The following is a 13,926-nucleotide window of genomic DNA, read 5'->3' on the forward strand; positions in this document are numbered from 1 at the left end:
AGCTGTTTACTTCCCAGAAAGGACAGTGCTTTTGGTAATCAGGGGGAGATACAGGCACCAACTACTGAAATTTGGTCTGATTAATCATGCTAAACATTCAAGGAATGTGATAGCTAGGTAAGAATTTCAGCCTATCACCAGCCTATCCATTCGCCATGGAGTAGTATTAACTCTGCGTGAGGGTCATAAATCAAAGAATTAAAAAATAAGGGTTATATTAAAACAGATTCAGAGAGATTAGTGTTTTTTTGGGGGGTGGGTTGGGATGGGGATTTGGATAGGAAGAAGTTGGCACTTGCACAAGTTTTAATACGCCACCGATGACATTGGTTTATATGCTTTCAGTGCATCTGAGTGCTGGATAACATGGATGGATATTCAGATACAATTAAAGATGTTTAGTCTTCTAGAACAGAGCCCTCTGCTGGGTTAGGTAGTATAGTACAGTATTATTATTAAGCACATAAATAGGACAGAGCTTTGTTTATACAGCAGTAGTTTCTTGGTAAAGTCTAAAACTTTGGTTCAGATTGTTCACTAATGTGAATGAGTCTAGCTAATGGTCTGGGCCCAGGCAAGTGAGATTAGAATTTGCATCTCCCATTCACCTCATTTGCGTTAAGCACATCCATACTGATTGGAGGTGAAGCCTGGTGCTCAGACTTTTACTGTAATATTCTTCATATAAAGAGAAAACATGTTCTACCTTGCATTGCAACAGCATCCACATCAGAATCAAAGCCCCTGAGGGCTTTTGCAGACATTGAATAATAGACAGCCCTTGCCCCAAAATCACTGGGAAGGAAATGGGCAGAGGATGAGCATGGTCCAGGTGCAGGTTATAAATTCAAGATCTGGTTTATACCAGTAACCTGTTACATTTTCCCTGGCCAGTTAGTATTCTCACTTCCTCTACTCTTTAAAGAGTATAGAACTGTTTTAATCTCAGCATCCAGTGTGTATATGGGCACGTACAGTATGTACAATACATCAGACAACTACAGCTACATTTATCAGTGTCCAAAGTTTGATCTTGTGGCATTTCCCCCCTTGAGTATTTCAAGAACAGACTGTAAACTCTCTCAAACACTTATGATTGTTATTCAGCCCAAATATTACTCTCTCATACCTGTCACAACTGCTTCTCTCAAAAGGTCTTGACATTTCCTGCTGTCTTCAAATTCAATGTTCTTTGAGACTACACACTTAAACCAACCTTTCTGATATTTCCAGAGGGATTTTTTTTTAGTTTCTAGCCACCTGCTAACATGTACAGGGTTTAATCCTGATCTACAACAATTCCAATAACAGCCACATTAGGTCCAAAATCTCGGAGCCAAAGATTTATTTCATTTTGGAATAAAACTACATGCCATTTCTAAGATTTTAGAACTAGATTTTTCAAGTGCCAGAAATGATCTTGTAATAATTCTTCCATCATATGTTGTAGTCTCTAAATATTTTAATATCATTATAATTAACCTCATTATTTTAATAGCCACATAACATCTTCCCCTGCCTTTTGGTAAAAGTCTCTTTCTTAACATATTTGATACTTAGAGCATTTTCTGTGCATCCTGTCTTAGCTGTTTCTTCTTAAACTCTACTCGTTCCTATGATCTTTCTCTTCAAAAAGAATTACACTGTTCTTGTGCAAGATTCAGTGATTTTGAAAGTTACAGGCACAAGCAGTTTGAATTTCACCGCTCTACCTTGCTGGTATAGCTCCTTTCTGACTTGAGAGACCTCTTTTAGCGGTACAAAGGTCTTTCAGTCTCCATATCTTCTCAGTACTTAGGGCTAGATCCAATCAAGGACACAGGTGCCTACAGTATAGGCAATATTCATAGAGCTATAGGAGAGCAAGAGCAAGAATGACTGCAGCTTTGCTGAAAGGGCACTCACCTGGGAAGAGGCCATCCTGTGCTCTGGTCCTTGCTTCAGGGACTTTTTATGTATTTTTTCCAAAGACAATTTAATGTAAAAAAAAGAAACAGTGCTTGGAGCCCAGGACTCCCTCTTCTAGACAAGCACCCTAATGCCAAAGTATTCTTTTTTTCTGGCCCAATGAATCTGAACAGTTTTGCTGCACAGTAAAACAACTTCAGCTGGAGGGTGGGTCATGGCCCAACTCAGAACATCCTATAGCTTGGTACATAGGGCTCTCTTCTGGGAGATGGGGGTTTGAACTCCTTCGAACTGAGGAGGTAATTGAATTCAGGCCTCCCCTTCCTGAGAGGGTATTCTAGCCACTAGGCTGTTATATAAAAGGTGAGCACTGGCAACACCACCACAACAATCCTGCCTATTTCTATGGAAGAATGGAGGTGGACCACAGCCTTCTGGTCAGACCCCCAAACTGTGGTGAGGATAAAGGTTAAGAAACAGCCCCCTCTGGAGCATTTCTGGATGGCTCTGAATGGCTCCTTGTTTCCAAGTGTTTTTGCAGCATCATTCAGAAGCATTTGACTCTTCCTGTGCAATGCACATGGAACCTACTACATGCTCCCACTCTGGGGGCCACCTGCCTAAAAGTTAGACACTGCAGCACCTAACTCATAAGTGCCTAAGTCTTTTATTGGATCTAGCCCTGAGTCTCTCCACAAAGAGGTCTAGAAGAAGTGCTTTTCTCCTTTTCTGGAGACACCTGTCCCCTGTACCAATACCAGGAAACACTTTTACATAAGCATATCAGATAGTAACAGCTGTTTGAAGTTAAATTGCTTTGACACTGGGGTGCCTTTCATTTCTGATAGCTGGAAGAAGCTATGACACTCCTTTAGGTAACCAGGCAGCTTCTGCAGGTGGGTTTTGCTCCTTGAGGAGTTCCTCAACCAGTCCTTCCAAATAAGATATAGTTTTTAAGCAATAAACCAACAAATAAATAAGCAAACAAAACCAACCCATATGTCCTGTCCCCAGTGCTAGGAGGGGAGCCTTTTCACTCTGCTCCCTCCATGTAGCAGGCTGTTTAGCTCATGCTCACTTTTCTCTCCTCGGAATTCTTTTCTGGGAGCTTTTTAAAGCCCTTAGTGGGAGTCTCACTCTCTATCCATGTGCCACAGCTGGGGTCTCTCAACAGGGCTGACTGTTCCCTATTACAGCCTGGTTTATTGTTTGGTTTTACAAGTACATTGTGCCAGCTTCTCCCACTAAAGTTAAGGGAAAAACTCCTATTGACATTAACCAGAGTACAACTGGGCACATTTTCTGGAATACTTTGTTGTAGTCCTGACTTGTATACCTACCAATATGTAGCATTTAAAATAAAAATCAAACAGCTTTGCTCCAGTAGATATGCTTAGGTTTCCTTTAAATTCCTTTCAATTCTTCCACTGTGAGCTGAGCATGTCCAGCCTTGCTGCAGAAACTGGGAGCAAGTCCCAGAAGCTCTGGCCATCCTTAGACTGTCTGTCAACAATGCTGGGCTTCCCCTGCAGGCCACTGTTCCTGCCATTTCTTTCAAGGAAGAGGAGATAAAAGTGAAAAAGTCCTAGAAGGTTTGGAAAAGGACATTGCTCTTTTGTGGCCCTATTCAAGCCTTCATCCCATATCCCACTCTTTCTTCATGGGTGATTCTCCCTTGCACTACAACTCTTCCCTGAAAATCTCCTATTTCCCTTCTCTGTAACTCTATTAAATATTGTATAGTGCACAATCTATAGAAATGTTGCCAGTCTTTCAGATAGCATAAACTGGCCCCATCTTACAAAAAGCATTAGGTCAATTTACAAACCAAGAGATTTAAAAGAGTATACAGAGTTGGACTCTGATGGTTTGTTCTTTGAGACTTAAGAATTCACATTTTAAGCTCTTCCCTGGAGCTGAGAGACTAGAAACTTGTTTTTAAATGAAAGCTGAAATGCTGATGTGTTCCTCTGACTCCAGGAACTGAGGCTTTAAGAAAAAATCCAAGGACAGCAAGAGCAACAAGCTGCAATGCTGTTCAGCCATCTGGTAGCTTTGCATTGTACCACTGCCAGATTCTGGCACTGTGTAAGGGATTGGTAGGCATGGGAAAGCTACTCCAGGGTGAAGTGACTCTCTGGTAGGGTAAGCTAAGCATAGCTGGCATGTCCCCACCTTGCTGCTGTCAGCATAGAAAACATGGCAGGAGCTTTGCTATGTCCCACTGATACCTGGCTGTTACATCAGAACAACCCAGAGCAACATAGAGCAGATGAAAAGCTATTCTAAATTATGGCAGCCAGCCTAGCACAAAGCTGTGCATACCCTTCCTGGCCTATATGATGCATTTCTAAACAATAGCTAAAGATCTGGGCTATTTCAATTTTTATTATCATTAAGGTTGTTATACTTATAGAGCCCAAAGCGCTCCCAGAATTGTACAGCACGAGAGCTGTGCCAAACAACCAGCAGCTTACAAACCACAAAGGGATGACAGTCTAGGACAGTGATTCTCAACTAGAGTACCAGGGCACCTAGGGATGCCTCAAGTTCTTTTCAAGGATGCCACAAGGTGCCATCCAATACAGTGCCATACGATACTAGCACTGTTTGGTGTGCAAACACGATTTACAAGAAAAACCCAGAGATTTTACACAGGAATCCATAGTGTTAAAAATATTCTGGCCTGTTGAGGTCTTCCTGAGTTCTTGCAACTGAAGACTGACTGTTATTTTTCTGTAGTCAAAAAGGGAGTGAAAATTAAGCCCTGGCATTTTCCGAGGGATGCCTTATATATAACAAGGTTGAGAACCACTGGTTTAGGAACACCATATAGAATATTACAATCACCTTAAATGCATGCTATAATAATATAAGAATAATAATAGTTGGTACAGAGAAAATGCTATAGTTTGTATGATATGTAAGTATTAAAGACACTGTATGTAATACATTTGATTTTTGCTTGAAATATTTCCTTAAGGAATTTGCTGAACTGCATGTTTATTGGCCACACTTTTCTGCACAAGTCATGCTAATTTACTGATAAAGAATGCTTACAGCAGGGGTGCCAACTGTATGACCTGTGGACCATGGTATGTGCCCTGAAGGGCTTGTAGAGGGGCCAGGAATTCATAGGTGGAGCCCACCACTGAAATCCAGGGTATGGAGCCCTTCTGGGGATGAGTGATGGCTGCATTAGTTAACACACTGGTGGCTGCCACTCACCCTACCACCACTGCCATGTCTGGATTTGGCCTGCAAGGAGCCCTGCAGTTCAGATGTGGCCAGAGGACAGGGGGAAAGGGACAGAGGAGTTTGAACACCCCCGGCTTACAGGATCCTACACTGCTAATATTAGAAGTGTGTAGCACACCCTACCAAATCAAGAGAGACACTAACATTAACCCAATTCTCCCAGCTGTGGATGCTCTTTCCTAGTCAAACTCTTTCTCAGGTGCTTTCCAACAGCAATAGGATTTTTTGGCAAAACCAAAGCAAAGCAAAAAACTAGCTTTGGGTTTGGAACCAAATTCCTTCTCATTGCTCTGGGCCCTTTTATAGAAGGTCTGACTAAATGAGCCCTTAGAGTCACCTTTGGCAAATGCTGCCAGTAAGGATTCAGACATATTTTACACACCCCATTTTTCCTCTCAGTTTTCTCTCATTGATTAAACAAAATGTTTCCCATTCGGTTGAAATCATTTTTTTGAGAATGACATTAAAAGTGATGTAGAATAGAAACGCAGTAAGAAACCCTACTATGCAGCCAGGATATCAGACAACACACATTTGTATTTCATGAATTCCTAGAAGGAGACAGAGGGGATATTTCAAGTCCATGATCTACCTTGGGGTTTTTTTTTCTGTTTTCCAAGTGATTTATGAGTCTCATTTTCAAAGCTCCCACCACTCTAATTAAAGCAAATGGCAAACATATGGTCGTCAGTGGCCATATATGCTGTTTTAATAATCATCATGCTGCAATTTTGTCTCTTTCAATTTAGAAGATTCTAAATTACTTGTGCCATTTCATATGATTTGCATGCGATTTGTTATTTCTATTGCTACACTGTAGTCTGATGTTTAGATTTAGTTTGATACGGTGACAGATTTACACTCCATTTTAATTTTTTGTTTTGCTTCAAATATACAAATCATCCTTGACGAAGTAAAGGAAGGTAAATTCATTTAAAAACTAGTTTATAGACAAATAATGCTTCTGCAGGAAATTCTGGCAAGATGTTTCTGTGGATCCAGAATGGCTGAAGCCATGTATTTTCAAATTATGTACATAAATCCCTCACAAACATGAATGCACTCTACAGTTCTCAGCAATGGTTCTTGCTCTCAAGCAGTAATTCAGTAACAACAAAAAGATGGGTTTTCTTGCTTCATTAGGAGACTGAAATTATGGGTGAAATCGATATATTTACTTACCTTGAGACAACTAGTGGTAGAATCAACATTTTCAGCATCCTCATCAATAACTCCCCAGGGAACTGGAAATAACTAATTTCCTATAAGTATATGGAGAGAGGTGTTTATTATTTTGATGTGCCAGATATCTTTTTTTCATATCCCATATTACAGCTGCTGGTATGATTACATTACTTGCAGCTACTGCATATCACTTCTGATGGTTGAGGTAGTGGGAGTTGATGGAATGTTGTAAATAACTAGAATGAGGTAATGAATTCTAATTCAGGAGAGACTAAAATATTGTTTTACTCAGACACTGAAATTCAATGACTCAAATAGATATTTTATAACATATATATTGGAGCCATAGTATTTAAATGTCTATGAGTAAAACAGTACTTTAGTCTGAATTAAATTCATTACATAATCCTAGTTATTTACTATATATGAGTGTATATATATATGTGTGTGTGTGGATGTGTACTGCATTAGCAGCAATATAGTGAAATAGGTGCTACTGAGAATTTGTTAGCCACAGACAGCAGCCCCAAAGATCAGTAAAATCCTAGCCCTTCTTCAAGGTTTACTTCATATTAACTAAATGGTATTGTCCATCCGTCTTTCAGAGATGTAAAATATTAAATAAAATGTCTCTTGGGGGCTGCTATTAATAGGTCTCACCGTCTAATCCCTGCATTCTTCATTTTGCACACTTAATTTGATGAAAATTACTATGTGGACTTGGAAAGTTTTTAACATGTAGCAGAAAACAACTGGTCTAGCTGTCACATTTTTTTAAATACCAGTTTTTAAAAATAAAAGTTTATATTCTTTGGCAAAAAGTATAAATTCAGTGATGCATTTCATGCTGCTTATCTAGTCTGTTAGACTAATATGGACAAAAAGAAATGAGCACCTCCAAACAGTTCAGCAGAGATGTGTTTGAGGAGAAATCCCCAAGTGAATGTAATGACCTGTTTTTTTAAAAAAATGGGATATCTCAATGTGGTTCTTATAAACAACACTTAATGTAAAATGAGCATATGTTACTCTGAGTATCTGAATCAGAAAATGGTTCCTACTGTTTCCATTGAAGGTGTGTGTTTGGAGGGAATATATAGGTTCAGATGAAATGTACCCTTTCACCGGGTTTTAACAGGTTACTGTTTCACTACTTCTAGTCAATAATTTACTTCATTGAGTTTCAGAGCCCTGTGTTTTTAACTACACATGTAACATTACAATGTGCTTCTTATACCAGACCTACAGTTGTCTTAAGGACAGATAGTTTGTGTAACATATTGTAGGTAAAATCTGCAGGAAGACCCACAGGAAACAAAGTAGTCTCCTATACAGTATTACACAGGCAAACAAATACGTCCGTATCTTGGAGTGTCCGTCCTGAAATCCTGGAGGTTGTTCTGTCTCATGCTTTGTTACATAGCTATGGCATTTCCGACCCAGTGCCGTGTTTGTTTGTTACTAACCTGCTGAGAGAGTCGCCTGGTCCTAAGGAAGAAGCCGAGCAGACATCCCACTATGACAGACAATACTGAGAGAATGAGCAAGCCATTTCTTTTACAAACATCCTTGATCCGAGCCAGCATTGCATCAAAAGCCATTGCCATGCTCTCCTCAGTGCTCTTTGGAGGAGAATCAGCATCCCATGAAGAGAGACCTCGCCAGCTTCTGTGGTTAGAATAGAGGCAGCTCTAGCTCTGTATAGATCAGATCAAAGCACTTCCAGTACTGCTTAGCTGACCTGCAAGGTCACCCTTCTGCCAATAGCCACCAAGCATGCAGCTGGCATTATTGTTCCAATTTAATACCAACAATCCTATTATTGACTACATCATTAAGAACCTGCAAGAAGATTAGGGAACTCTGGAAAATTAGAACAGAATGTAGTAGTCGTTCAAAACAAGGGGACAGCCATTTAAAAGAAAAATAATATTGTCTTGCATTGCTCAACCTTTGCATTACAGTGTCCTAATATTCAGGCCTGGAAAGAGAGCAGTGAAAATTATAGATCTTAAACAGGCAGAAAGTATGGTGTCGTACAGTATTAGCTAACAGGCAGGGCAGATAACACTTTGAACCAGACTATCACAACAGGGCAGACTTGGTGAGACCAAACTTCATTAACTGAAGCAGGTCTGGGTTTTGTTTCCGGTAAATGTATGTAGCACAAGGCTGGAAAAGTGCAATCCTAACTACATCCTAAGGAACAGAGAATTCCACTGTAGAAAAACATACAAAGCATGGGATGAGATTTAGGATTTGTTGTTATCTTGAGACTGAAATGATTTCACTTTTTCCTCCTCTACTATGTTGATTAGAGCGGGGGCCAATTTACTTTCAGGGGATTATCAGACTAAGCCACATGGATTGCTTTGCTTTCCTTTGGGATGTCTAAGCATCACATTAATTGAATTCAAACACTGATTGTTAGAATTATAAAGTGAATCTCTCACAAAAATATACTGCTGCAACTGTTTGCCATATGCTGCTACTACTCACTGTAGTTTTATTACAGTGTTTGAACCATTATTTTAGCATTTTGCAATGTTTTTAAACATATAACGTACTGTATATTTGTGGGGGTTACAACATTATATTTAGCACTGTATATTACATACGAGTGCCATAGAAAAGCCCATGAGAAAGCAGTTCTGTCTTCAGAAACACGCACCGAATAAGCACGCAGTACATAAGGCATGGGACTACATATTGAAGAAAGAGGAAAAACAATATACTGAATTACTGCTCAATAGGTGAATGCAGTGTCCTGCATTGAGGCAAGGGCTCTTTGGAAAAATAGCATTTGATCATGGCAATAAAGACTGAATCACAACGTACACACTCCAGGAAGCCAAACTAATTTGCAGAAGCAACCTTCCTTAGTGTACTTTCTAACTTCTGAGTGCTCAGCTTTGTCATCTTACTAATGTGCTTTATCACAAGTGTGTGTGTTGTGTGCACAGGTGCTCTCCTAGGCTTTAAATAAAAGCCTAAGAAAATCCTGAAATTATGCCATGCAAAGCCACATGTGAGTTTCCACTATGGTTTGTGACCAGAGCTGGAACTGCTAGGTCTATATCAGGGGTACTCAATTCCCAGCCCATGGGCCTGATCCAGTCCACGGACTGGCCCTGCACCATTCATCTGACCTGCAGGGCCAAAACGTTGAACTCCACTGGTCTACATCACAGATCTCTGCCACCAGAGGCAGCTATGTAATTGATAGCCAGGGCAGGTTATCATCTGGGAGGGCCATCTCCTGGGGGGGGGCATGACACATATCACAGCTCATTAACAGGCTGTAAAGGAATGACCAGTCAGGAAACCTGAGGTCTAGTTCAGGGAGTGTAGTCTAGTGGTTACAGAGCCTGCCTATGCTTTCTTCTCTGACCGTGCCTGCAGTCTGTCAATCTCCCCTTTCCCTTATAACCTGTTTCTGCCCAGTTTCCATCTGCCTCATACTGACGTGAGTCTTTCCTCTTCCTACATAGTCTGTCTTTGCCCCTTTCAGTGTTTCAGACAGGCCTCCTCCTTCTCCAGCCTGTCTGGGTAGCCTCACTAGGGTCACTGAAAACATAGAGGAAGTTTCTCTATTTTTACTACCTGTGCCTGGTGTTACAACGAGCCCTGGGGGAAAGAGGGGCAGCTCTGGGTTGGGATGCACACAGTTCCTCTGAGAACTGAGCTGCCAAACTCTTAGCAGGTCTCTCCTTAGCATGTGCAAAATCCCATTCCTCTTTTCAGGGAAATGGCCATAAAAATGTTTGCATATGGACTAGAAACCATATTTTCTCTCACTTATTTCTTATAAACACCTGAACTGTTTCTGTTGAAACATTCCAAATAATATGCATACTTAGGCAGACATCTGAGATGAATATTTCAGTCTAAACTGTTAAGGTCCAGACAAATTTTAATCAACTAAAAGCAGCAAAAAACTCAGTGAAGCACTATGATTTTGGACAGGACATGTCAGCTCTCTGTTTACCCATCTGTAAAATGGGGTTATCCCATTGGCCTAACAAAGACAGAGGTGAATTTGATTCTGCAAGATGCTCAGCACCTCACACAAGCTATCTGGGAGAGTTGTAACTGATATCACAGGTCCCTACTGTACATTACATATATTATGCAATTAACCAGTTAACTGTTCAATAAAATTAAGCCGGCCACACACGCAAAGTAACACCAGCCACAAGTGCAAAGTAATTATCACACAATGAACTCATTGTGTAATAAATTTAGACCAGTTACATGTTCAAATTATGAACATGATAGAAATGACCATCCAGGTAGAAAAAGAATGAATAAGCTATAAAGTTAGTATTTGAAAATGTGTAACAACCCCATAGCTGGTTTCTATCTAGCTTTAATTTGAACATGTAGCAGGGCCCTCAGAATCACAGCCAAAAAAGGCAGAAAAGGACCTCAGGAGGTTGGCGAGTCCAACCCTCACAGCCTTGTCCAAATCTAAACCATCCCAGACAATTGTAACTCCCAGTGATGGAGGCTCCAGACTCTCTGCAAGTAGTCTGTTCAAGTACTTAACTACTCTGTAGTTAGAAATATTTTCCTAATGTCCATCTTCAATTTCCCTTGTTAAAATTTAAGCCCATTACTACTTGTCCAGTCCCCTGGAGACACAAAGAACAGTTGATCACCATCCCCTTTATAAAAGCCCTCTCTGTATTGCAAACCTGGTATCAAATCCCCGAGTTTTCACCAGATTAAATGATCCCAGCTCTGCTTACTTTTCTCTGTATGTCATGTGCTCTAGTCCTCCACTAAGTGAATGATCTACACCAGTGGTGCTCAGCAATTTAGTCCTATGGGCCAAAAGAGTGGTGCAAGGCTGGTCCATGGGCTGGATCAGACTCTGCGTGCCAGAATTGGACCTTCACACCCAGATTGGACCCTGCATCTTCTGAAGTCTGGCTCCAGGGCCTCACGCCACCTTGGTCTGGTCTCACGTGCCAGGAGGGGGCCATATGCTGCCCCGACCCAGCCCCATGTGCTGGGATCAGGGCTCTGTGCCACCTCCTTCCAATCCCTTGTGCTGGGATGGGGCCACAGGACCCTGTGTTGCCTCCAGTTGGCCCCACAGGCTGAGATCAGGGCCTTGGGTCCCACATCGCCTCTACCCAGTCCTGTTTGCTGGGACTGGGGCCCCAGGGCTCTGTGCTGCCCTGCTCAGCGGTGTGTGCTGGGACCAGGGACCAGCTCCACATCAGTCCAGTCCTGCATCCTGGAAACAGGGCCTTGGGCCCTGTACCACCTCCATCCCGTGTGCCTGGACCGGGGCCCACCTTCCCGGCCTCTGCTTGGTGTCCCCTGCTTGGTGCACTTGTTTTGAACCTTTGACCTCCAATCCCATCCCTGTTTTGTTTGAGTAGCCTCCCTTTCTGAGTGCATTCACTTGGTGGTCTAATAAAAGATATCAAATTCACCCAAGGAACCTTGTCTGCCTTCACTTGGTGGGCCTTTTGTCCGCGAACCCCTAAAATGGCAAATAGGCCTGTGTCGCACAGGGGCAGAGAGCAGATGCCGAAAGGTTGGGTGACCTGGGTCTGACCAAGGTTTTTTCTACCATTCCTCTCACGTGCAGCTTCCAGCATTTAAGGCCTAGAAAGTGCTGATGACCGGCCATGCCCCTTGCTCCCCTGCTCAACAGCGACGGGCGCCCCTTTCCTCCACTCCCTTTGTGGACCGGGCAGCTTCCACGGGGCCGGGCGGCACCGAGCTGTGCCGGGGAGCAACAGGCCAGGTGACAAAGGCTGCTTGGTTGTTTGTTTTAACCTGCCTGCCTGCTCCTGTCGTTTGCGGGCCCCTCGTTCTTGTGTTGGCCTGGAAAGAGAGCAGTGAAAATTACAGATCTCAAACAGGCAGAAATTGCAGTCTTATACCATATTAGCTCACAGGCAGGGCAGATCATGCTTTTGTGGTGGGAGAAAACTCCCTAAAGTTTGTTATCTAGCTGCAATAGATACCAGACAACGCGGGTAAAGTTTACTGCAGTTTATTTGCTCGAGCAATGACCATTAAGCCAGCAAAGAGGCAAAATGGCCCCCCCTAAAGGGTGGGGCGATCTTTTATACTTTTTACAACAAGGCAAGACTACAGGGTTAACAAAAGCAATACTTGGGCGGTGCTTCACAAATCTTCACAACAGCATATTTCTATTAAGCTGAACTAGCACTTTTTAAAAGCTAAAAGTTAAGTAACAGTAACATTATGATAGGTTAGCAAGACCTTGCAGTGATAGATACTTCTTAAGGACATGATCACTGTACTTAGAACAATGGCTTCTTTGTGTTATCTTGTTCCTCGCTGTATCTGGTTTACAGCACATAGACACAGATCCACTTGCTGCATTTTACTCAGAAAATGCTTAACACAGTTAAAATGATTACTTGACACAAGCAAAGGCTTAGCTCTCATTCTGCCTTGTGGTCTGTGGCATTGCTAGGCCACAGGTCATGTCTTGTATTCAGCTGCAAAGCTAATACTTCTTAATAATCCAAATTATTGTTAACCTAACAGTATGCTATCAGAAAACTATTCTATTTCAGGGCAATAACAAACATGCTCACTACACTTTGAACCGGACTATTACAACGGGGCAGACTCGGTGAGGCCGAACTTCATTAACTGAAGCAGGTCTGGGGTTTGTTGCTGGTAAATGTATGTAGCAAAAGGCTGGAAAAGCGCAATCATAAATGGCGTAAGGAACAGAGAACGAGACTGCTCCTTCTTGCGTTGCGAGGGAGTCGGCACCAAATCCCCAGAGACTTTCTGTTTGCCCTTGAGTCTCCCGCACGCCCTGCTCCTGTCCCCTCAAGTGCCTCGTTTTGCAATCAGGACTCGTAGTAGAGGCGATATCTTTTATTAGACCAACAAGGTTTTTGCAAAAAAATCAAATAAATTCTTTAATTGTTTTGCAACGGCCTCTCGGGTCTCCCCTCACATGGGAGCTGGGGCGGCCATCACAGAGGACGGTTCTGGTTTTCTGCTCCTCTGTCCTCTATTAACACAAAACCAGACGCCTTGACGTCCTCTATTTTTCTCTTGAAGAAAAGCATGTGGGGAAAAAAAGCGTGTGATCCTGTCATTAAAGACTGAATCCCAACGTACACACTCCAGGAGGCCAAACTAATTTGCAGAAGCGACCTTCCTCGTGGTAGTTTCTAACTTCCCAGCGCCCAGCTTCGCCATCTTACTGGCATGCTTCATCACAAGTGTGTGCGTTGTGTGCGCAGGTGCTCTGAAAGCCTTGGCAAATCCCGAAATTATGCCATGCAAAGCCAGCTGCACGTTTCTACTGGGGTTGGTGAGCAGAGCTGGGGCCGCCGGGTTTGTACCGGGGCGCTCCAGCCCCAGACCCTGACAGCTCCCCACAGGTGCAGGAGAAGAGAAAAGACAGAGGATGTCAAGGAAGAGCTACAGGTGGATCATGGCGGGGGGTTGTTGCTTCATAAGCAGACACCTTCGTAGCCCCGCGCTGATCTGGCGGCTGTCTCTGAGGAGCGCGCCTCGGGCCTGTGCTAGGCCGCGGTCGGGCCCGCACTGAGGGGCGCG

The 13,926-nt window shown here is 42.7% G+C and overlaps 1 protein-coding gene across 3 annotated transcripts in view; it reads right to left on the minus strand.

Annotated features, from left to right (window-relative positions):
- Nucleotides 1-7,958, minus strand: part of SLC1A7 (solute carrier family 1 member 7) — a 94,746-nt gene extending 86,788 nt beyond the window's left edge. Inside the window, exons 1-2 of one of the 3 annotated variants that reach the window (XM_025206659.1) lie at nt 7,818-7,958; nt 6,349-6,428 (exon numbers count right to left, since the gene is read on the minus strand). In XM_025206659.1, the coding sequence (XP_025062444.1) occupies nt 6,349-6,428; nt 7,818-7,958 (221 nt within the window). Of the gene's footprint in view, nt 1-1,129; nt 1,198-1,905; nt 2,036-6,348; nt 6,429-7,817 lie in introns of those variants that run through there. The other 2 variants (XM_014520906.2, XM_006025794.2) reach the window with 2 other exon arrangements.
- Between the last annotated feature and the right edge of the window lie 5,968 nt (nt 7,959-13,926).

The sequence above is a fragment of the Alligator sinensis genome, unplaced genomic scaffold (genome assembly GCF_000455745.1).
Source record: "Alligator sinensis unplaced genomic scaffold, ASM45574v1 scaffold172_1, whole genome shotgun sequence".
NCBI lineage: Eukaryota > Metazoa > Chordata > Crocodylia > Alligatoridae > Alligator > Alligator sinensis.